This window comes from Suricata suricatta, chromosome 2 (assembly GCF_006229205.1).
Source record: "Suricata suricatta isolate VVHF042 chromosome 2, meerkat_22Aug2017_6uvM2_HiC, whole genome shotgun sequence".
NCBI lineage: Eukaryota > Metazoa > Chordata > Mammalia > Carnivora > Herpestidae > Suricata > Suricata suricatta.
Window position 1 is genome coordinate 13809598 of NC_043701.1, and position 21541 is coordinate 13831138.

The 21541-nt window shown below is 46.9% G+C and overlaps 1 protein-coding gene across 2 annotated transcripts in view; it reads right to left on the reverse strand.

Moving 5' to 3' along the window:
• Nucleotides 1-21541, reverse strand: part of TBXAS1 (thromboxane A synthase 1) — a 150991-nt gene that overhangs the window by 39608 nt on the left and 89842 nt on the right. For both annotated transcript variants that reach the window (XM_029922693.1, XM_029922701.1), the window contains 4 exons: nucleotides 15441-15529; nucleotides 13552-13700; nucleotides 11720-11850; nucleotides 7737-8048 (listed from right to left, as the gene is read on the reverse strand). In XM_029922693.1, the coding sequence (XP_029778553.1) occupies nucleotides 7737-8048; nucleotides 11720-11850; nucleotides 13552-13700; nucleotides 15441-15529 (681 nt within the window). The remainder of the gene's footprint in view (nucleotides 1-7736; nucleotides 8049-11719; nucleotides 11851-13551; nucleotides 13701-15440; nucleotides 15530-21541) is intronic.

Consider the following 21541-nt stretch of genomic DNA (forward strand, 5'->3'; position numbering starts at 1 on the left):
CAGGATGGAGTTCTAGAACCTGCCCAGAGAGGCCCCTCTTGTAGACTGTCAAGATTTCTGTGCTCTAATATTAGCTATAGGGATGCCAGAAAAGGGTGAGAGAGGCACATTCTTTAGGTCAGACTCTTCTAGAATGAAGGACAGGAAGTGGGCAAGTTGGACATATTCGAAGGCTCCCTCCACTGCAGCTCCTGCACCTGCAGTGAGAATAGTCCAGAGTTTGCTCCAGGCTCCCAGGGGAATCGCATCAAAGACGTCCTCTTTGACCGCAGTACCTCTGCATGGACTCTCACTTGGGGACTCTTGAAGCTCCCATGTACACTAAGGGCTCATTAGGGCAGCTTTTGGTCTAGGAGGAGCTTCCTGCCTAAAAGGTCCAGCCTGCTGGGTACCTGTTGGATGTGATAGATCTCCAGGCTGCGTGTGCATCCTGAGAGAAGGTTCTGGTTGCCATCTTCATCTGCCTTGAAAATGACTTCAAATCAACTCAAAAGCTCCCCCTAGCTTCCCACCCTGGAGAAGCAAGATTAATTTAGGATTATAGGCAGTACACTTCCAGAGATATACCCAAGATTGGGTGATCCTCACCTCACTTTCTCTCTCAGTAAAGTGAGAGTGGCATCATTCTTTTGGGAATCATTTCAAAATTAAAAAAACTTTGCTAACAAAACATAAGTCATCGTGGAGTATCAGTGCTTTACCATTGTGTGCTTGCCACGCCCAGCACAACTGGGGGAGACGCAGGCCTTGGGGTCTGAAAGCTGGCTGCTCACAGTGTGTGGCCCGTGGACCGCAGCGTTGGCACCAGCTGGGAGCCTGTGGGAAATGCGGAGTCTCAGGCCCCACCACGGCCTGTTGCCGCCAGTCTCACTGTGCTGGTGTCCCTGCTCTTGTCTTCGGTTTTTTGGTGTGACTTTAGGGCTGTAAATTGTTCTGAGTTCCTGCCTCTTTCCTTGTACCTCTCAGCTTTGTGTTGTGTTGCGCTGTTATGGGATCTGTAGGAAAGGGCTCAGATGCATCTCTAAGCCCCATGTGGCTGGGTGAGTGAGTCCATGAGGACCCCTGAGCTTATCCTAAAATGTTGGACAGCAGGACTCGAGCACACCTGGGCCAAGGGGAGGAAACCTGCCCAGTGGGTAGTTTCCCCTTTGAATCTTAACAATCAACCATGCCTTATACTCAGTGTGAGGATGATTCTGAAGATACATCCCGACTAGGAGCCAAACTGGGAGGCATTTTTTTTTTCCACAGTGAGGATGAATTTGTGTTAAGCTACTCACTTTTTTTCTACCCAACCTTCCTCCTGTGACAAAGGACGTATATTTATGAAACAGCCAGTTGAGAGCAAAATGGCTTGTGTTGGGGGCGGGCACAAAATATGCTTTTTCCCCCTTTGAGATCCTCTGGCTGCTTCAAGAACAAATCCTCAACCTTGCTCACATTAGCAGCATGAGCTAATCAGTTGAAATACTCAGCATGGAATGCTTTTATCCTTAAGAGAAAAAGAAACAGTAAGTTGTATTTTAATTAGATATTTATAATGGTTACAAAGCAGCTCTTCAAGAGAAGTTTTAAGAATCTGGCCTTCCTTCTAAGGCATAACTGTGTTCAGATTATCCTAAGAGAGGCGGTATATCAATCTAGCCCAATTTGTGATAAATTTACAACTGGGTCCTGCAGAGCAGATTTATAACAACAATTAAACAGAAGGAAAATGGGTCATAAATTTCGGCTGGCACAGTCCGGCACCGAAGAGAAGAAGAGAGAACGGTTTGGCCAGATCAAAAGTCAATAATTTCCACATAAAGTGCTAAAATGATAGCAAAAACAATTTATATGGAAAGAGGCTGTTTTTCCCCCCTCTGGTCCTTTTCAAAATTAGATATTGGAGAACAAAACGAAGCATCTACATTACAAAGTTCTTATTAAATAATTGGTGTTTTTTTCTCCATTTTACAAGTAGTACAAACCACTCCCTGCTCCTCAATGCTTGAATTTAGTGAAGGTAGCGCCCCTTCAAGAGGACTAAGGAAACATGGGGCAAGCGATTGGGTGACTTGAGAGGGAAAGTTTTAGGCTGAATTTTGGCGGTGGATTGAGAGGAAAGCCAGATGATTTGGAAGGAAGACACATGTGGCCATAGACAGAGCAGCACAGATGATGAAGTGGGTTATAACCATATTGTAACTGGAAACAAATACATACACCGAAAGGAGGAAGGCATCAAGGCCACTTGCGGCCACACAGGTGGGGGGACATTGAATATTACTGGAAGGAATGTGTGCGTTGTGAGACGCTTACCAAGGTCATCTTCAGTAGTGAGGGAAGACTTTCAAGTGTCCCTGTGTGTGTCAGAAGTTGAGTGACCTTCACCGCTGACAGTTTTACATCCTGACTGATAAAGGAGGCAGTGAGGCCAACTGCCAACAGGGACTTCACTCTAACCAATAAGGAAGCCTTGACTGTGTGGAAATCACAGGACACGTGACATGAAGTGGCCACACCCTTACGACAAGGACGTAAGAGCAGGCCACAGCCATAGTGGAGAAGTCCCAAAGAGCAAGCAGCACGAGGCGCTGTTGGACTTATATCTGGCTCTGGAAAGCTGGGTTTTGAAAGTCCAACGGAAAGGTGTGTGTGATTGCATACGCAGAAATTTGAAAATGGGAGCTTCTGATCTGGGGACCACGGATTCTGAGTGCTTGGACACACCGTTTTCTGGCCACCCAGCAGCCATTCTCCCCCCACTCCCAGGAACAGGGGTTTGGGGGTCCACCTCTCCCCCTCGGAGGGGCACTAACTCCAAGGGTGAGGCAAGCGACCCAGGTCTCAGCCAGTCAGAGCGTCACCTTCCCCTCAGCCCCCGTGATTGGTGGAGGGCTGGGCACGCGGCCCAATCGCCGCTGGTGAGATGCTCGGAGCCTTTCGCTGAGACTTCGGAGAAAGAGACTCTCGCTGCTTCACACTGCGACCCATCAGCCTATTGAAGGACTAGAGGACCTGAAGGAACACTTGTCAGAGCAAGGAATCATCAGCTTGGAGAGGAGTGTTGCCAGGGCCCAAGCCAAGGGATGGGGTGTAGGATAGAACACCCTTAGAGTTTGGGGGCAGCTGGGTGAGCCTGGCATTTCTTCTCCATTTCATTCATCTGCGGATGCGGCAGATGTGCTCATTTGCCCTCCCTCCCTATTTGAGCAGAGGAAAAGTAAACTGGAGAGAGAGATGTCAGGGCGAGGGGGCAGCCACACTTGCTGTGGCCAAGGTGTGCATCTCCCCTGGGCCACGTGGACACTGCAGGGGGCATGGAGGCTCTTGCCAGCAACCTGCTCAAGGGAGCTGACTGCCCAGATCCCGGCACCCAGAAGACCTAAGGCAGGAGCCGGTGCCCCTACCCTGTCAGGGAACTGGGTCGTGAAGAGGCCCCAGGAGCCCTCTGAACAACTCCTGCAGGGCCCTGTGCCAGAGGCGTGGGAGGCGCTGAGAGAAGCCTCCGTTGTGTAGGAATGGGGGTTCTGTTAGAAGTCCTGGCAGGAGAAGGGGGCCCAGGAGGGACAGGGAGAGGTTAGCAAGGAGGAAAACAGACCACAGGCTCTCCCCAGGGCAGCTTCCTCAGGCCACAGGTCAGCCTGAGCTAAGGAGATGAAAGGGCATTAAGTTGGGTTAAAGACTGAAGTTTTAAACTGGACCGGACTAATCTGGACTTTTTAATGCCTAAAAGTGACCAGAAATCTTTGAGATCTATTGGAGGCATCATCAAGGAAAAGGAAAAGGATATCATCAGAACACATTTAAAAAATGGTAACTGGAGAAAACACAAAAAGTTTCTATATTTGTACCTCACTTAGTTCAGATTGTTCAACACACTGGTTCCACAGCTGTGGTGAGTCCCTAAGGGAGATCCTGTCTGAGAAAGGTGTGTGCCTAGAGTGAGTGGGGCTGAAAGATGGGGGGAGAGAGAACACTGGGCTCCAGTGACAGAGGTTGGGCCCCTGCATCAAACCACACCTGAGGCAAATCTCTCTGGAGTTTTCTGTTAGGTGGGTCAGTAAACTCCCTGAGCTATTTTAGATTAAGTTTTCCATCACTATTAACAGAAAAAATCCGGGATTGATACTGTGTACATACACATTCTTGTTCTTGGGGAGAGGGACACAGCTTCTGTTGGATTCTCAGAGGACATTGCTCTAAAAGGATATAGCTCAGAGGAAAGAAACTCTGAGGCTTAAATCCAGCGATCTCATTGACAAATCAAAGAGGAACCATCAGATGAGCTGTGTGGGGTTCTACAGAGGTGTCGTGGAAGAGCTAGGTCAGAGCGTCCCTGTGTGCGGGGTCTGGGGCCTGAGTCTGGCATTAACTGGCACTCAAGAAATATTTGTTGAATGGGAAGCAACAGGAAAATTATAACAAGTCACACATTACATGCAAATTTTCGGGAGCATATCGAATGTGTGAACATCTAATCTGCATTTCCATGTCCTGACATATGGCCCATACTAACAGAACTCTTGACTATAGGAAGGAAGGAAGGAATGAAGGAAGGAAGGAGGAAAGAAACTACAAATATTCATCAAATGGGTACCATGTATAACACTTACAACAATTAACACAGTTGTGACTGCCAAATCAATTTTTTAAAAAAGATAACTCCCTTGTATTTCCATGTCTCAGACACAGTCCCAGTTTGACTCAGAGAAAGGAAATGACCTGGTGGGGACGAGGAGCTTTCACGGCTTGGGCAGAGCACTGGGACCTGTTTCTTCTGAGAAGAGGGGTTTGGACCCTGAGAGTCTAGGGCTGACTTCTCAAAGTGGAACCATGGACCACCTATATCAAAATCACCTGGTATGTTTATCTAAAACACAGGCTTCCAGGCCCTGGCCCATACTTACAGAATAAGAGCCTATGAGGAAAAGGCCATGGCATCTGCATTTTAAACAGTCTTCCCCGATAGTTTTATGTATGTGAAAGTTTGAAAAACTTTACCTACCAAAATCTGTTTTTTCCCCTGTGGGGTCTCAGTGCCTGGTAATATTCTGCACAGCCCCATGGAAGATGGCTCTCTGCGGAAAGAAGCCGCAACTTGGGCTGTGGGGATTGGAAGGAGGCTAGGGTCTGATGATACACTATTATGCTGCCTGAGGTCATGGTCAGTTAAGGCCATGTCAGAGGTGAGGGGTTGTTGAGTGAGGGCCTCTGAAGGGAAGCCAGTGGAAACACTCCTTGTGTCCTCATGGGGGATGAACATAACCAGATATGATCATGATGTAGCTGGTGGGACAGACCCTAGAGCTCCACAGCTCTATAAATGACACCACACATTCTAGACTTGATTATTTGATGCCTTCTGTTGGCCTGGAGGGTTATATTTGGAAGGTAGGTATTGGGCTTTTTTTTCCTTTTTTTTAAATTGGTGATTAAATTCCCTGAAGGTAAGGATCATGACTTCTTAGAGCTACTGCCCCCTCTTCAACACACTGCCATATCCCCCACACTGTTGGCCACTCTCTAGATGCTTAAAAGTCCTTAGTTCGACCTGTGTTCTGATTTGTTTGAGACCAAAGGGCAAATTCTCTCTACTGCCTTCACTGCCTTCCTGGAATAGCAACCAGAACTTCCTCTGGCAGGTGTCTCCCAAGTTCTCTGTCCTATGACATGGGTGTGACTGACTCTACGGGTGGGGTTGACTGGTTTAAACCCTTCTATGCCCCCATTCCCATGGCCATAATAGTTGGCTCAAGGAAGGGCAGTGACCTGAGCTTCCTGGTCAGAATGAACCTGATGATTCTTGTTGAGAATTTGGGGCCACAGATTCATTTCTCTCTTGGTAATGAGCTAGGAAGCCTACCGTCCTACACATTCTTGACAGGCTGCCTGGACTTTGAGAAGAAAGCACAACGAGAATGGGGCCAGTCAGAAGGATGCACAACCAAGACCTGGGGAGAAACTGGAACCTGAGCACATATTTGAGGCCCAGAAAGACTTGCCTGAAGCCACATCTATTCCTAGGCTGCAATGATCTGTACTATTAAGTTCCCCCTCCCCCACCATTTTTGTGTATGTGTGTGTGCTTAAATCAGTTTGGGTTGGGGTTTTGGTAGGTGCCACTAAATGCATCCTAATAGATATGCCCTTTACTCCTCTTATTTCTCTTTATGTAATGTACCCAGCCATCTTGGATCCCTCCTCAAACAAGCAGATGGACAGACAGACAGAAAAGTACCACAAGTACTCATGAAACAGGGTAAGATGGGTGGTAGGAATCCATGGTAGGGTTATTTGGATGCATGGCTTGTTGAGTCTCCGTGCCCAAGGAATATTGATTAATGGATCAATGTCAACCTGGAGGGAAGCCCTGTCCTGTTCAACATTTTAATCAATGACTTGGATGGAATAGGAGGCTTGCTTAGCAAGTCTCGATGACACAGAGCTGGAAGAATTGCTATATGACAGATGGCAGAATCAAGATTCAAAATTATTTTGACTGAGTTGAGCAATAATAAGGAAAAATATAAACTCTTGCATCTAGGCTCAAAAAAAAACTAATTGTGTGAGCAGCGGCTTGGGGAGACCTGGCTTGGCAGAGGTCATGAGGGCATGGAACTTTAGGGTGACCATAAGCTCATGAAGAGCCAAAAAGTTGAGGCAATTAGTAACACAATTGATGAAGTTTCAAATATTTGAAATATCAAAATATTGCCCCGGTGGGGTAAAGAAGTGGAACTTAATGGGAAGCAGTTTTCAGCTCAGTATATATTTTTTAAGAGCTTCTAGTGATTTCAATAATAAAACAGGCCACCTCCCCAAATTGTCAATGTAATAATTATATCAGAATGTAAGAGATGTAAGAAGTCTATTATGGTGGTCTTCCATCTATTTATTTAGTTTGTTTATTTTGAGAGAGAAGAAGAGTGAGAATCCTAGGCGGGCTCCCCACTGATGCGGGGCTCGAACCCATGAACTGTGAGATCATGGCCTGAGCCAAAATCAAGAGTTGGATGCTTAACCGACTGAACCATCCAAGCACCCCTGGTCTTCCTTTGAAAAACACAGATTTGAAAAATGATTTTAACAACTTGCAAGTCAAAGCAATACATACAAATGCATCCAGAAAAAAAAATGCGGCAGTAAAGGAGCCTAGCTCAGCACTCCTGAAAGTTTGCTTCAGATTCACCAAAGAGGAGCTTCATCTAGAAGGAATATGCAGAATCTGGACTCCGCGCTGACCAGCACCATTTCAATGCACTCCATATATGGCCCTCCTCCTCAGGGCTCCCCCAGTTTTCAGTCCTGCTTTGGCTTGGCCCATCCTCATGCCCGCTCCCGCTTTCCAGCTTGGTTCCCTGTCCTGCCTCACACCTGCCTCCCTGAGCTGATGGCACAGTCACAGCAGTGGGAAGCCACACCTCTTTACCCCCTGCCTTTTGCCCTCCCCTGTTGCTAAGACTTTGCAGCCTCCCTGAGCCAGGCTGGTTTCACGGACAGTCCCAGGCAGCTAAGATATGTGCACAATTCACCTTCTTGCCTGTCATTTCTTTTTTCTTTTCTTTTTTTCTGTTGTTCTGAACACTTCATTTTACTTACTAACCCAGAGAGGCAGAGGTGGGTAACAGCCCTATTTCATCTCATACACTTAGCATGTGATTTTCACAAGGAAGTTATCAAAAATTAGTTTCGCTTCTAAATGAACACAAAATCGTGTGTCCTGTGGAATTCACATGGACGACTGTACTCACAAATTTCTCATTAAAGTCATCCACCTCTGTCAGGAGCTTCTCTTGGCAGTCAGGGTTGGTGGCCAGGAGGTAGGTGGCAAAAGAGAGCGTGTTGGTGATGATCTCGTAGCCAGCAATGAGGAAGATGAAGGCCTGGCCCACCACCTCATCCACAGTCAGAGGCTCGGACAGGCGTCCGGGCTGGTGTGGGCGGGAGGGAGTCGCTGCGCGGTCGGTGGAGAAGACTTGTCTGACCATGTCGAAGCTCTCCACACCCACAGAGGTGGTGGAGTGTCGGGCGTCCAGGATCATTTGGAGGAAATCTTTCCGCCTCTGAGGGACAAAGGAGAAAATGCCCATTCTGACCTTACAGTCATAGGAGGGAGACCCAGAAGAATACACGCACCTGAGCTTGATGGGACCCAGCACCCTCACTGTGGTCTGAGATGGCGAGAACCTGGAACCCCCCCATGTCCCTGACACGGCACTGGTTCTCAGACTGGTGCAGCAAACAGCAGACCGTGATGCTGTCATTAAAAAAGGATGAGGCCGTGCATCTGGACTGATTAGGAAGGAGGTTAAGCCATTTTGGTAAATAAAAAACAGAGCAAGTTGCAGAACAGCCTGCACAGTGGAATCTAATTTCTGTAAAACCAGTACACGTACAATATATATAATTACATGTATTTGTTCATGCAGAGAGAATGTTTTGCACCATCCGTACCGCTGCAGTTCACAGTGACCCGGAGGAGGTGGGAAAGCCGGGGCGGGCGCGGGGGAGGGCTTTGACTTCTTAGGTTATGCATGTGTGTACTGTCGGTGGCTGGTTGGTTTTCTAACAATAGAACAATGAGAGCATCATATGCATTTAAACCAAGGTACGTGCTCCCTTGTGCACCTAGGCACCATTCAGGGCAAATGGATGGGTGGCCATACATGTTCCTCACACAGCAGGAAGCTGGCAGACTGAGGGGCGGGAGGGAACAAGACTTGGGGAAGCTTGTCTTGAAAGGCCTCCCCCACTCCCTTTTCCCCTGGTAACCCCCGACCCCACTTATGTGCCTAGAGCTTTCGTAGCTACCTCAGTATTTCCCTCTACTTCGTTATCAGCAATTTGCATATTCTTTATACTTTTACCACTAATTGTAACCATAGAAGCGTCTGCATATTGCTTTCACATTGACAACGTGTGTCCCTGGCATACCCCTTCTTTGAAAAGCTCTTTTATGTGATGGGTGACAACCAACGTGTTACTCTTTTCTGAAGTTTATGGGCTCAAACAGCAAAAGGAGAGTATCAGAACCACCAGCAGAAACATTATAATTTCAAAGTACTTTGCTTGGTGCAGCGTTTTCTCAATTCATTGGCTTTGGAATTTCTATCGCATTAATAATCTGTGCCCCGAGCATCAGCACTTAATTCCATCTTTTAAGCTTGTTATATTGCACCTGTTGTTGCTTTTTCTCCTCCAGGAGAGTATATGTGTGTCCAGGGCAAGACCCTGTGTCCCACCACCGTCCCCCAGCCCACCGTGTTGTTGGGCTGAGCACATGTTAGGTCTACAGTAAATGATCCCACAAATAACAAGGCTGTGAGGTAAATGCATTTTGAGAAAGGCTGTTGGATTGGCTTACGAGTGATGCTATTTGGAGCAGGCAGTTTGGGTCATGAGGCCTTTGTGGCCCTACTGGTTCCCAGCTTTTGTGACCTTGCAAGATGTCTGCTGAGAGTCCTGCAGAAGTCACAGCTAAGCCTGTGGGCACCAAGAACCTTGAGTCTCAGGAGCCAAGGCCTCTGCGTCCTGCCAGCCTGCTCAGCTCAGCCACAGTTGGCTGCCTCTTTCGACGCCGGCCCTGCTCATTCTCATTTCCAGGCGGCATCCTCGAGAGCTGGCTTTCCCGTTTCCTTCCTGATGTTCGGCCACATCTGGGTGGCTGGCGTGGCTCCACTGCCAGCCTGGTTGGGCACAGTTGGAACACGGGAGGGCACGATGGCTCCTGTGGGAGGTGAGTACCTTCTGCTACCTTGGCCCCTGGATGAGAATCCAATGGCTTATTGGCTGGTGAGTGCAAAACTCCTCAGGGCGCTGTGCAGTCATCCCTGAGGTCACCTGTGGCCTTGCTGGAGGGGGGTGGGTACAATGACGATGGTGGGAGAGCACCTTTGGCTTTTTCCAGTGGTAGAACCTCAGCTGGCCTCCCCTGCTCTCATGCTCTGCTCAGGCAGGCTGCTAGAGGGCCATCGCGCACGGGAGAAATCTGTCTTCACCTCCAGCTACAGAGGCCGGAGGAAAGGGCTGCTCTCTAGGGCCTGTGCGCCGGAGAAGAGCATTAGTGTAGATGGGTTTCTTTTATTTGCCCTGCATCACGGAGGCTATTTGAACATTGCCCATTTAGGACTGAAACAGTGCTGCTTTATGGTTATATCCAAGGAAAATACGCACCCTGATAGATGTAGGTGTCTAATCCACCCATCGGGCTAGAGCTTAGAAAAATATTTACCTTTTAACATCTGTGCTGCATTTTCCACTGCGCAAACACACATCTGCTTGATGGAATGTCTGCAGAGTTTAGACGGGTTTAAAGCAAGTTTTCTTAGTAACCATATAGCTCTGTCTTGACACGCAGTCCTGGATTTGTGGTTGGGAGGTTTTTCTCAGATCAACTCATTGTTTGAAACAAATAGCTCTCGAGTTTATAAAAGGAAGAGCTGCAGGCAATCCTAGTAATTGGATCTTTAATAAACCCCTCACCTCTTAGTAAGCCATTCGGTGCAACAACTTTAGAATTTTCAGCCTGATTCCACAGCCTGTGGATTTCATGCTGGGGGAGGGGTGGGGTGTGTGACAAAACTGTCATCCGGAAGCTCTTCAGAGTGACACTGAGGTTTGAAAACGCGGCTCTCCTCACCCCTCCTTCCCCGGGGCTTCATCCTCATTCTGGAGACCCACGAACCTGGATGAGAATATTCTGTCCTTTTAGGTGGCAGAGCCAGGCCAGCGATACCAGTGAACTAATTTTTCCCACAACTCCAAGGGCATCAAGTGGAGTTCACCATGGTGCGGGTCAAGGGGCATGAGCTCCTATACACCTTCCCCTGCCACCTGAACCAGACTCCTTTGCCTCACAGTCTCCAGGGGCTGCGGGTGCATCCAGCCATTAATTAACCCCCGATCTCATTCTGGACCAATGGTGCACAAGGGACCTCACGTCCTCTCTTGTTAAGCCCTCTGGGCCCATCTTTGAGCAACTCTTTTAAAGCCTGCACAAGTCAATTTTGGAGAAGACATTTCAGCCCTGTGGGTTTTTTTTTTCCCTCTCAAAGCAACGTTCTTGAATGCATGTTATACATGCATGAGTGCATCCAACAGTGACATTATCTTCCAAATACTGAAAAGTCCAGTTTCTATTCTCAGCCAAGTTTAAACAACAAATATTTACTGGATTCCTACCATGTGCCAAGCTTGGTGCAAGGCTGTAAGGAGGAAAGAAGTCTCTGGGTCTTGGATGAAGCATGAGCGGGCCCTCAGCCCCAGACTTTGCAGCAACATCCTCCCTGCTGCAAGCCGCCGTGGGATTGATGACAGCTGACACAGTCCTCACTACTGGTGGGGATGTTCGTTCTAAAACTCCATCTTGCCAGTTTTCAGCATACAGAATATGCCGATGAAAAGTACATGTGAAAATTTACCTAGAAAATTCTTCAGAGCTGCTATTGCCTGTGCTTGGAACAGGCCATGAGTTTGGGGGCACCCATGGCAGAGCATGGAAAATTGACTCTGGGCTTCTCTCCACCATCCTTCCCCCTCCCCTTTCTCTTTCATGTTTGCCCCTCCTCACCCCTTCTCCCTTCCTTCCAGGGCCCTGGAAGGCCATAACTGGTAGGCCACTAAAGGCCAGCATCGTGCAGCGTGCGGGGTGGGGAGGGAAGAGACAGAAAAGACAGAACTCTACCAAATTAGGCCCCATTCCATTTCGACGCCATGCCCTATTAAGATACGTTACCTCTTCTGCTGCCTGCTGGTCCCGCAAGGCAATCACGTTCCTAATGAGTTTGTTAAAAAAGCCATTCAGTTCATCTCGGTTCTTATTGGGCAAAATCCGGGCCAGTGGGACCATTATGGATGGAAATGATACTTGAAAGAGAAAAAAAACAAAAGTGGCACTGAAAACAGGGCAGCAATAACCCTGGGCTATTAGATGCCTGTTGCCGGGGAAGCAGACCCTGGCCTTGACTTAGAGTCACGGGAAGCTAGGGCTCCCCTCCAGACCTGCGCTCTTTATGGCAGGGTTTTTGTCATGTTCCACTTCCCGACCCCTCACCTTCCTTGCACATCATAAGCACTTGGTAAATGTCTGCACAATTGAATCCCCACTTCCATCTGGCTCCCAAGAAGTCAGTCTCAAACTTAGAAATTAATTTTCTAGGCCCTAGATCTGAGGGTTCAAGGTCTTTGTATTTCATCAAGAAAGGACAGATTATAGGCCACATTTCAAATCTTAGCAAGTGGTGAAAGCTGATCTACTTTCTGGTCATTTGCATTCCCCCCCCCTCCCCCCCGTAATTGTCCCCAGAGCTACCGGAATGGTCCCTAAGAGCTGCCGCCTGCTGGTGGCAAGAATGCTGGCCATGCTGTACCAGGCACACAGCCTGTGCCCTTGCTGCCATGGCCTTCAGACAGGGCTACCTGGGGACACTTATCCCCTCCTGAAGGGTGGCCTAGGCCGAGGGGCTGAGCTGCTGAAGTGTTGTTCAGGTCAGTTCAACTTCCCAGCCTCAGTGGTGGGCTCACTGCGCATAAGCACTGCGCAGGAGCCAAGATGGAGAGGGTGGTTTGGACTCTCGGAGATCTCGGAGCGCTCTGCCCGTTTTCAAGAGCCAGAGTCTGAACCAACAGGGGATAAAAGGGAGGTGGAATCAGAGAGGAGTGGTAGCAGGGCTGGGACAATGGAGCCACCCCCTCACCCTGGGTGTGTCCATGGTCAATGGCAAATAGAGCTGACTCAGGGGAGCAGCCCCCAGGGGATGGAGAAGGTGAGGGGCAAAGGGGGGAGCTGCTTTGACCCCCTTAGCCACTCTTCCTACAATTTCAGTGCAGGACTGATGGAGGTGACATGGACTTCCACAGAAATGGACTCAGAAATGGGAATGAAACTGACCAAGGAATGAATACAATTTAGCAGCCTGGCAGAAAGGTTAGAAGTTAGGGCAATAATCAATAACAGCAATAGCCACACTTCAATACTTCCATAAAAGCAAGAAGATTCTGGAATGGGCCAGAGGGTAAAAACTCACTTCTAAAATAAAAATAAAATAAATCAACCAATCTCCACAGCATTAGGTGACCTGCTAGTCACCCTTTGCGTGTGATTTCTAGTTTACTGTGCGTTGGGCTTCAAGCAGAGGCATCTTCCAAAGAGGATTTTGCTGGAGGGGAGAAATATGTCCTAGAAAATGAAAGGCTTTGGGTTCCAGTCTTAGCTCTGTCTTTCTAAGCCTCAATTTTCTCATCCGAGAAGTGGGCATGAGAATACTCTCATAGGGGTGAACACAGCACTACTAGGCAATGCAAGCAAAGCACTCAGGGCGGGTCACGGCTGCTGTTCTGGCTGTGGCGGTGGTTCGAGGGGCCGGTGCTACCTGTCTTGGTGGTGGGTGGCTCTGACTGGTGACAAGAGGAGCCTGGGAACAGAAGACCTCTGCAGAGGGGACTCCGCAGGGTGACTCTCTGAGATACCTGGAGTCATGGCAAGAGCTTCCTGGGCCGCCCAGCTGCCGTGGGTACTGGCCAGCTTGTTGGACCCCTTCTTACTGCCCTGGGGGGAGCTGTACTTACAGATTAAAACCAGGATAGGCCTGGGGACGGAGTACGCAAAGAAACGCCTGCAGTGCTGCACAAAGGGGTCCTCCGGAGCCCCTCGGGAGTCCACCTGGGTGCCGAAGGCGACACTGGCGACCACGTCTGTAGTGTAGCAGCTGTAGCACCTGTGGGAGAGGAGACCATCGGGATCTGGAAAGGACCTGCCATTGACCTGACATCACGCACGCGCCTCAGGAGACACCGCTGCGTGGTCTGCCTGCTGGAGCTGAAAGGAGGTGATGGAGAGGAGCCCCTGCGACCGGTCCTTGGCGCATGGCACCGGGATTCTGGAGGAGACCCCTAAACATATCCGGGCGCTGATGTAAACACAGACCGGGGAGGGGAGGAGAACATGACTTCCTCCCCTTGCAAGCCTCAGGCGCCCTTAATCAACCAGCCACAGTCAGATTCCAGGAAATATGCTCCAACCTGTCCTCCCCGAGGCGGAAGGGAAAACGGGGCACCCAGAGCTCATGCGCAGTACCCCAGAGCTGTGCAGGCTTGGTCCAAAGCCAGGATCCAGTGGTTAATTGACATCTAGCAAGTTGGGATTGATGAATTAACAACCTGGTTGTCTAGTTTTATTAGCTCTGTTTCCCCCTCTTCCTCCTAATGATTTTACAGTTTTTGTAAGAGTTACAAACAAAAAACAAGGGCGCTTCACACTCAAATAAATTCAAGACAAACTTAGGGACCAGCTTCATGAACATATGTATATTATTACAGAAAACACACGTTGCACTTTAGAAACAAACAGAAGGAAAAGTGTCTGGCAATAGCTCTGGAAAAATTAACCTCTTAGGCTCTAAGAAGCCTGCCCTTAAATGGCCATTTTAAGCCAGAATGATCCTTTTTTGTTATCTTAGAGGAACTGTCTGGTTATTTCTAAAAAAAAGGCTACCAACGAGGTGTGCATATCCTTTTATGATTAAAAGTTCTTATCTTTGTGGCTTGACTTAGGCACATACATAGTTCCTTTTCTTCCGAACCAACAGCTTATCATTAAGGGATAAATGACATCTCCAGATGACTTCTTTTATTTTGACTGCTTTATTGAAAACATTTCTACAATTGATTACACATGTCCCCGCTTTAGCAAAAGCAGTTTGCCTACTGAATGTGACTTCATCTGATCCTAATGGTCAAAGAGTTAAGAGGGTTTTTTTTTCTGTTTTATCTTGTTTTTGGAAGAGTTAAGGGTTTTTAAGTTATTTACTATGCTTTGGTAGCTGTTCAGCCCATCTTATCTTTAGCCAGCTCATGCATCTCGTGCCCAGAGAGAAAGTGTATGAGAGAACTTTATAAACACAATGGCAGAATTTAAACGCTGGTGATAATTATGTTATTATTTTATTAGCAGTGATAATAAGAATGAGCCAGCTTCTGCTGATCTGCATCTCTCGCCTACTCTGTAAGCCACAACTCAGCAGAGGACAACTGGAGGGAAAGCCAAATAATTAGTCATTTAAATTTGGTGTTCACTGCTAAGTCACGGTTTCAGGCTGAGGTGCATCACAATTTTTCTTGAAGTAAAAATGCATAGACATCCCCCACCCCCCCCAGGACCCTGTCCTTCCCACTCCTGTGTCTGCAGAGGCCAGAGGTGTGTCCCTCCACACGCCATTGCCCACTCAAGGCTTCCCTCCACACGCCACACCTACCCTGGCCTTTGTTCATATTCTCTTCACATTTCACGCGGGTTTCTTTTTTTATTATTCAGGCCACCCATGCTTTTATGAGCATCTAGCAGCATTTCCATAGTTTGCTGGTCCTGAGGCAATTGTCCAGCAATTATGTACAGTTACAAGAAGCAGTAATTCAAAAGTACAATTTCTCATCTGTCACGTAGCACGTTGCACCCTTACCTCCGGATGTCGAAAGTGTCCCCGGATTCTGCATAGTGTCTTAAGTGAGCCAGGAGCGTGTCGCAGGCTTGGCTGATCAGAGGAGTCATCTGATAGCAGATAACAAAGGTGTAATTAGGACACCATGCAGGGAGCACACCTAAAGTAGCTGCAGATAAAGAGATTATGTGTGGTGCTTCCTGGGAAAATGGACAAGGTAACTTTCCTGCCGCTGAGATTCAAGAGGAAGTTCTGAAATTCACAAGCATCACAAAATACAATAGCCATGAATGTCTATTTTAGCTTAAGCAATCTGTTCTTTTGGAAGCAAAAAGAAGAAAGGATGTATAGTAAATACTGTGAAATAATTACAAAAATGATCATTAAGTGCTTAGACAGAAATGAGAATCGCTGCTCGGTTTCATGACATTTGGTTAGCATTAGAGAGTAAATAGACCACAATCCATATGTACTCTCTCTGGAATTAGCCCAAATCCATGTGTGCTTGGTTCCAATTATACTTTAGATCTTCCATGAAGGTATAGAATCTTGGCCTCCAAAGGAACATAAGGTCATCCATTTCAACTACTTATTCAATATGAAAATCATTTTTACAGCATTTCTGATAGATGGCTATTTATTTCTGCTTCAGCTGCTTAAAATTTTTGAGTATGTATAAGGGAACCCATGACCTGAAGAGCCCTTCCATGCCCACCCATAAAAACTGCTGAGTTTCTTTTTTCTTTTTTCTTTTTTTAAATTTTTAATGTTTTATTATTTGTATTTGTGTGAGAAAGAGACAGAGAGACAGAGTGTTTGCAGGGGCAGGGGCAGAGAGAGAAGGAGACAGAGAATCTCAAGCAGGATCCAGCACAGAGCCCAACATGGGGCTTGAACCTACGGACCATGAGATCATGACCTGAAGTCCAACAGCTTAACCAACTGAGCCACCCAGGAACTCCCCCCTCATTTAAAAAATATTAAAATATTTTCATTTTGGAAACAGTCTAACATAGGCCCAGAAAGATACAGAGAATGGTGTCGTGAACATTCATGTATTTATTATCCAACAAGTTTGGATCTCACTTCTGGCCACCACCACATTGACCCCGGCTGGTGGCTTCAAGTGGATGGAATTCTTTGTGGAGTCGATGGGCAGCCACATGACCTTTTGTTTTCTCCCGTATGTTTGCAAAGCCAGGTCAGAAACGTCAAGGGGAATCCTTCCAGCCGATGCCTGTTCTAGAACAACATTGTAGCTAAAGCAACCTGCCATAGTACCTCGTTCTGACCATTTCTTTTTTTTTTTTTTTAACATTTTTAAAATTTATTTTTGAGAGACAGAGAGAGAGAGAGAGCATGAGCAGGGGAGGGTCTGAGAGAGAGGGAGAACAGAACCTGAAGACAGACTCCAGGCTCTGAGCTAGCAGTCAGCACAGAGCCCGACACGGGGCTCAAACCCACGAACCGTGAGATCATGACCTGAGCCGAAGCCAGAAGCTGGACGCTTAACCAACTGAGCCACTCAGGCACCCCATTGTTCTGACCATTTCTTATGGAAAACATTTTTGAAATGTTAACTATGTTTAGATTTTACTGTTTTGACACTGGACTATAACTACCTGAGGGCAGGGAAGCTTTTCTGTCTTTTTGTTTATTTTTATGTCCCCAGAACCTACAACAATGCCTTAGCCATAGAGAAGGAAGTGGAATGATTATGTAAGCCTCAGTCTTTGCTCTTAAAGTTTTGAGGCTTTGGGGAAAGTTTTAAAATGTTCATCTACTTGTTAGAAGGAATATTGTTCCAAGGCAAAATCTGCCCTCTCCAACAACCTCCCACGGCTTTCATTGCCTTCTTCCTCTTGGTGGTTAGTGCTTCCGGTACTCAGACGGCAGGTGCTGCTTCTCCTCACAGACTAGATGCTTCCCCCTCCCTTCAACTGCCCCTCCTCGCACACATGGTCTGCACACACTTCTCCATTCTCATTGTGCAGGTGCGCGGTCTCTCTCTCCCTCTCTCCCTCCCTCAGTCAACAGCGTCACTCCTGAAAGGCAGCTCCATAAACGGAACACAGTATTTCAGGTAAGATTCCTTATTACACCGCCAGGGCGCCTGGGTGGCTGAGTCCGTTAAGCATCCAACTTCAGCTCAGGTCATGATCTTGCAGTTTGTGAGTTTGAGCCCCACACTGGACTCTGTGCTGACAGCTCGGAGCCTGGAGCCTGCTTTGGATTCTGTGTTTCCCTCTCTCTCTGCCCCGTCCCTGCTCTCTATCTCAAAAATAAATAAACATTAAAAATTTTTTATTAAAAAAATCATAAATGGACCAACCTGCCTGCTAATCACAAGCTCAGGTGTGTGTTGACTTTTTTTTAGAAAACACGTATGACAGGCAAACATTGAGCTTCTGGTGAACAAAAACCACATGGTCTTTTTGCATGAGCCACCACCATAGGCAACAGATTTTTTGACACTTTAGGCTCCATTTGTTAGAGGCGCTTTACATTTACATGATATTTATTGCCATGAAAATTTGTCTTGCCATGTGTTCTGAGCAGAACAAGCTCTTAACTCTCCCTAAAACATTCAGGTGACCCAAGAAGCCTGGCCCGATGGGACAGCCTGGGTGGCTGGTTGGAGGGACACAGAGCTTTGTTGGACCCCTCCCTCCAGTAGTTCTGCAACCCCCCCCCCCCTGCTCTGGAGGGTAAGGACAGAACTGTAGACACAGGGTCTCTGGCAGAGTCAGTCCTGAGAAGCAGAAGGACGTTCCCAGTGAATAAGAGTGAGCTGTAGTCTAACCCAGGGCTGTGTTAGTTCCCAGACCAGGGACAGTGGCCTGGGCAGCACCTCTGGGCAGCCACACAGCGGGTCAAGGAGCAGATGCTCAGAGAAGAACAAACACACTCAGTGGAGAGAATGGACAGGCATCCGAAGCTCCCCCATGTTGCCAAGGCTCCTGGAAGAAGTATCTGGAGAGGCAAATCCTGGGGAAAAGGACTTTCAGCTTATCAGGCTTCCAATGCTTAGAGCACTAGAGTGTTTGTACCCTGTTTGGATGGGCCAACGATGTCCTCATGCATTCGGATCTCATCTCCTGTAACACTGCCTAGTGCTTCTGGTTCCATTGGACACTTGGTAAGTGTGCCATCTAAGCCTTCATTCAGTTTGTCAGTAGGTATGCAAGAGCAAACACAGAGCCCTGTGGCCCTCCACCAGGCTGCTACCTTGGGTAGCCATGGAATCAGCCAGTCATCACCATTTCTGCCCCTTCAGCCAGCTGTGCATGAACCTAAGTGAATATTCAGCCAGGCAGCAATGTACCAGTCAGTTGGCTGGGGAAGACTTTGTCAGATGATCTGCCTAAAGAGAAATGTAATTTACTCCACATGCCTATCCTGAAGTCCACTCAAAACAGGGATGAGAATGGCTATCCTGATTTACTCTTGGTAACTCTGGGTGGACTATTTATGACAACTGCGTTCTTTTCTAAATGCTCACAAACTGTTCACTTAATAATCCATCAGTACAAAAGTGTGTGTAAATGGGTCACTTTTAATTTTTTAATTCTTTTTAAAAGTTTATTTATTTTTGAGAGAGAGAGAGAGAGACAGAGCATGAGCAGGGAAGGGGCAGAGAGAGAGAGAGGGAGACACAGAATTGGAAGCAGGCTCCAGGCTCTGAGTGGTCAGCACAGAGCCCAATGAGGGGCTTGAACCCATGAACCATGAGATCATGACATGAGCCAAAGTTGGACGCTTAACCAACAGAGCCACCCAGGCGCCCTACGTCACTTTTTAAAAAATGTTTATTTTATTTATTTTGAGAGAAGGAACAAGGGAGGGGCAGAGTGAGAGGGAGCGAGAGAATCCTGAGCAGGCTCCTTCCTGTCAGCACCAAAGCTCAACATCAGGCTCAGTCTCACCAACTGTGAGATCAGGACCTGAGCCGAAATCAAGAGCTGAATGCTTAACTGACTGAGCCACCCAGGTACCCCTAAATGGGTCACTTTTCATGGCCTCTAGGCCATTATTCTCAAAAATTCTTAGACGCCCTTCGTGTTTGAAGAATTCTGTATTTTCTCAGACACACCCGTGACTGGCTTCACCAGCTATATTCTTCCATTGTTTTAATAAACTAGGTGGTACAAGTGAACTCTATTTTAATAAAATCCCGTATACCAAAATTTCTCTTAGATTTATTTTAGAGGAATAAGAACATGGTTAAAAGAAAGAAAGAAAGAAAGAAAGAAAGAAAGAAAGAAAGAAAGAAAGAAAAGAGAAGAATACTGTTTGAAAGGAAGTCTTTAGATATCAAGCTTCCGGCTTCCTTAATGTAACAAAAATGGTATGCAACATAAAATTGAATTTACACTCAACTCTTGAGAAGCATGCCCTGTATATAGAGGGGTCCACCCATACTGAATCCAGGTGTGTGCCGGACAGTGCAAACGGGGGCTGGCCCCACCGCCCACCGCCGGTTCCTCTACGTGCTTGGAACTAGAATGCTTTGTGGCTGACTGGCATGATTGTAATTTTCTACCACACTCTGCCTGCTGTCTGTTGCACTGAATGGATAATGACATTTTTATTTGGGTTAATGTGATATGAGATGGGGCATGTAATATGAAAAATGTTTTAAAAAGCAACACAGAGAAAATATTATAAGACAGTGGAGCATGATCTGTATGTTGGCCAATAGCCGTCATTTCAGGATTTCTTCCTTGCATTATACACAAGTAGTTACGGAATATTCGCTCTTACACGAGTTGCATACAAACAAAAGCTCTCTTTGATGGGCTTGCAATCATCTATATACAATCCAGAAGCCCAGCAGTTATTCCTGTAGATTTGCAGACAAGCAGGCATAGGTGGCTTGTGCACACACACACACACACACACATGAACACACAATGCTATCGTCAGATCTTAATAAAAGATTCTCATTGGATTGTTACATTTCATCATTGTAGGATAGTGAGAAATTTTTATTTTTGTTTTTCTCCCACATTTTTCACAATGCACATCTGTTATACTTATCATCAGATAAAATATTAACATTATTAGGTTTTAAAAGAAGGATTTCTTCTTGGGGATAACATTCTAGCAGCCATGCCCCCCAGGGGAAGTTACCTATTTTCCTTCTCTCACCTCTCATTGGTTGTCTTTATTCTACAAGATGCTGAGTGCATGGCTGGCCAGCAGCTACTTGGTAACTAGCAGTCACCATCAAGTGTAAAGTATCGTCCTCAGCCTGGGAAAGAAATTCTTCAAGGAAGGAAGTCCTTGCTTACCTGGGGTTGACTGTATAGTTAAGTCACCCAGTATAATACATATACATGTAATACATATATATTATATCTTTTTTTTAACTGAGTCTAGGAAATTCTGAGTCAAGGTATAGACTGAGGGCAACAGAGTTAATTCAAGAAGGTGGAGAAAGATTTCTGAGTAGTCAAAAGGGGACGCATGGGCTAATGACAAAGAAGAGCTAAAAATTCTCCTGCTCAGAGGCCTTTTTCTCTCCTTTTAGGTGATCCCCAGAATTTCATCACCAGATTGTCCTTTGAGGCTAAAATGTTCACCTTGTTAAAATACGCTTGACTCTAGGAAAGCAAATACTCAAGGCCACTGCCAATGATCAGATTTCCTCTCCTTGGCACTTTTTAGTTGTGTGACCTTGGGCAAATGGCTTGACTTTTCAGAGTTTACTTCTTCATCTGCAAAATGGGAATAATTAGACCTCCCTTGAAGAGTTGTGACAGAATCATATACATAAAAGGCTTGGCCCTAGAAGGCATGTTAGCTGTCCTCTTGCGGACCCTGCCCTCCCCAAGCTCTCACACGGTTTTGGATGCCAGGCAGCATTTTCTCCCCTCTCATTCCTCATGGACAATGCCACATCTGATCCACCTGTTCTTGCGTCACCATGTTAATATCACTTCCTTGTATGATCTTTATCTCCCCACTGACTATTCTAATTCAAGCTTTGCCACCTGTCACCTGGAATATGGCTGTCATCCTTCTTCTTAAGAACAAAGAAGTGGAAGCATCTTTGTAATCTTAGTACTTTATGTAGTGCCTGACATGTAGGTGTGCTATAAAAAACAGTTTTCAAAAGA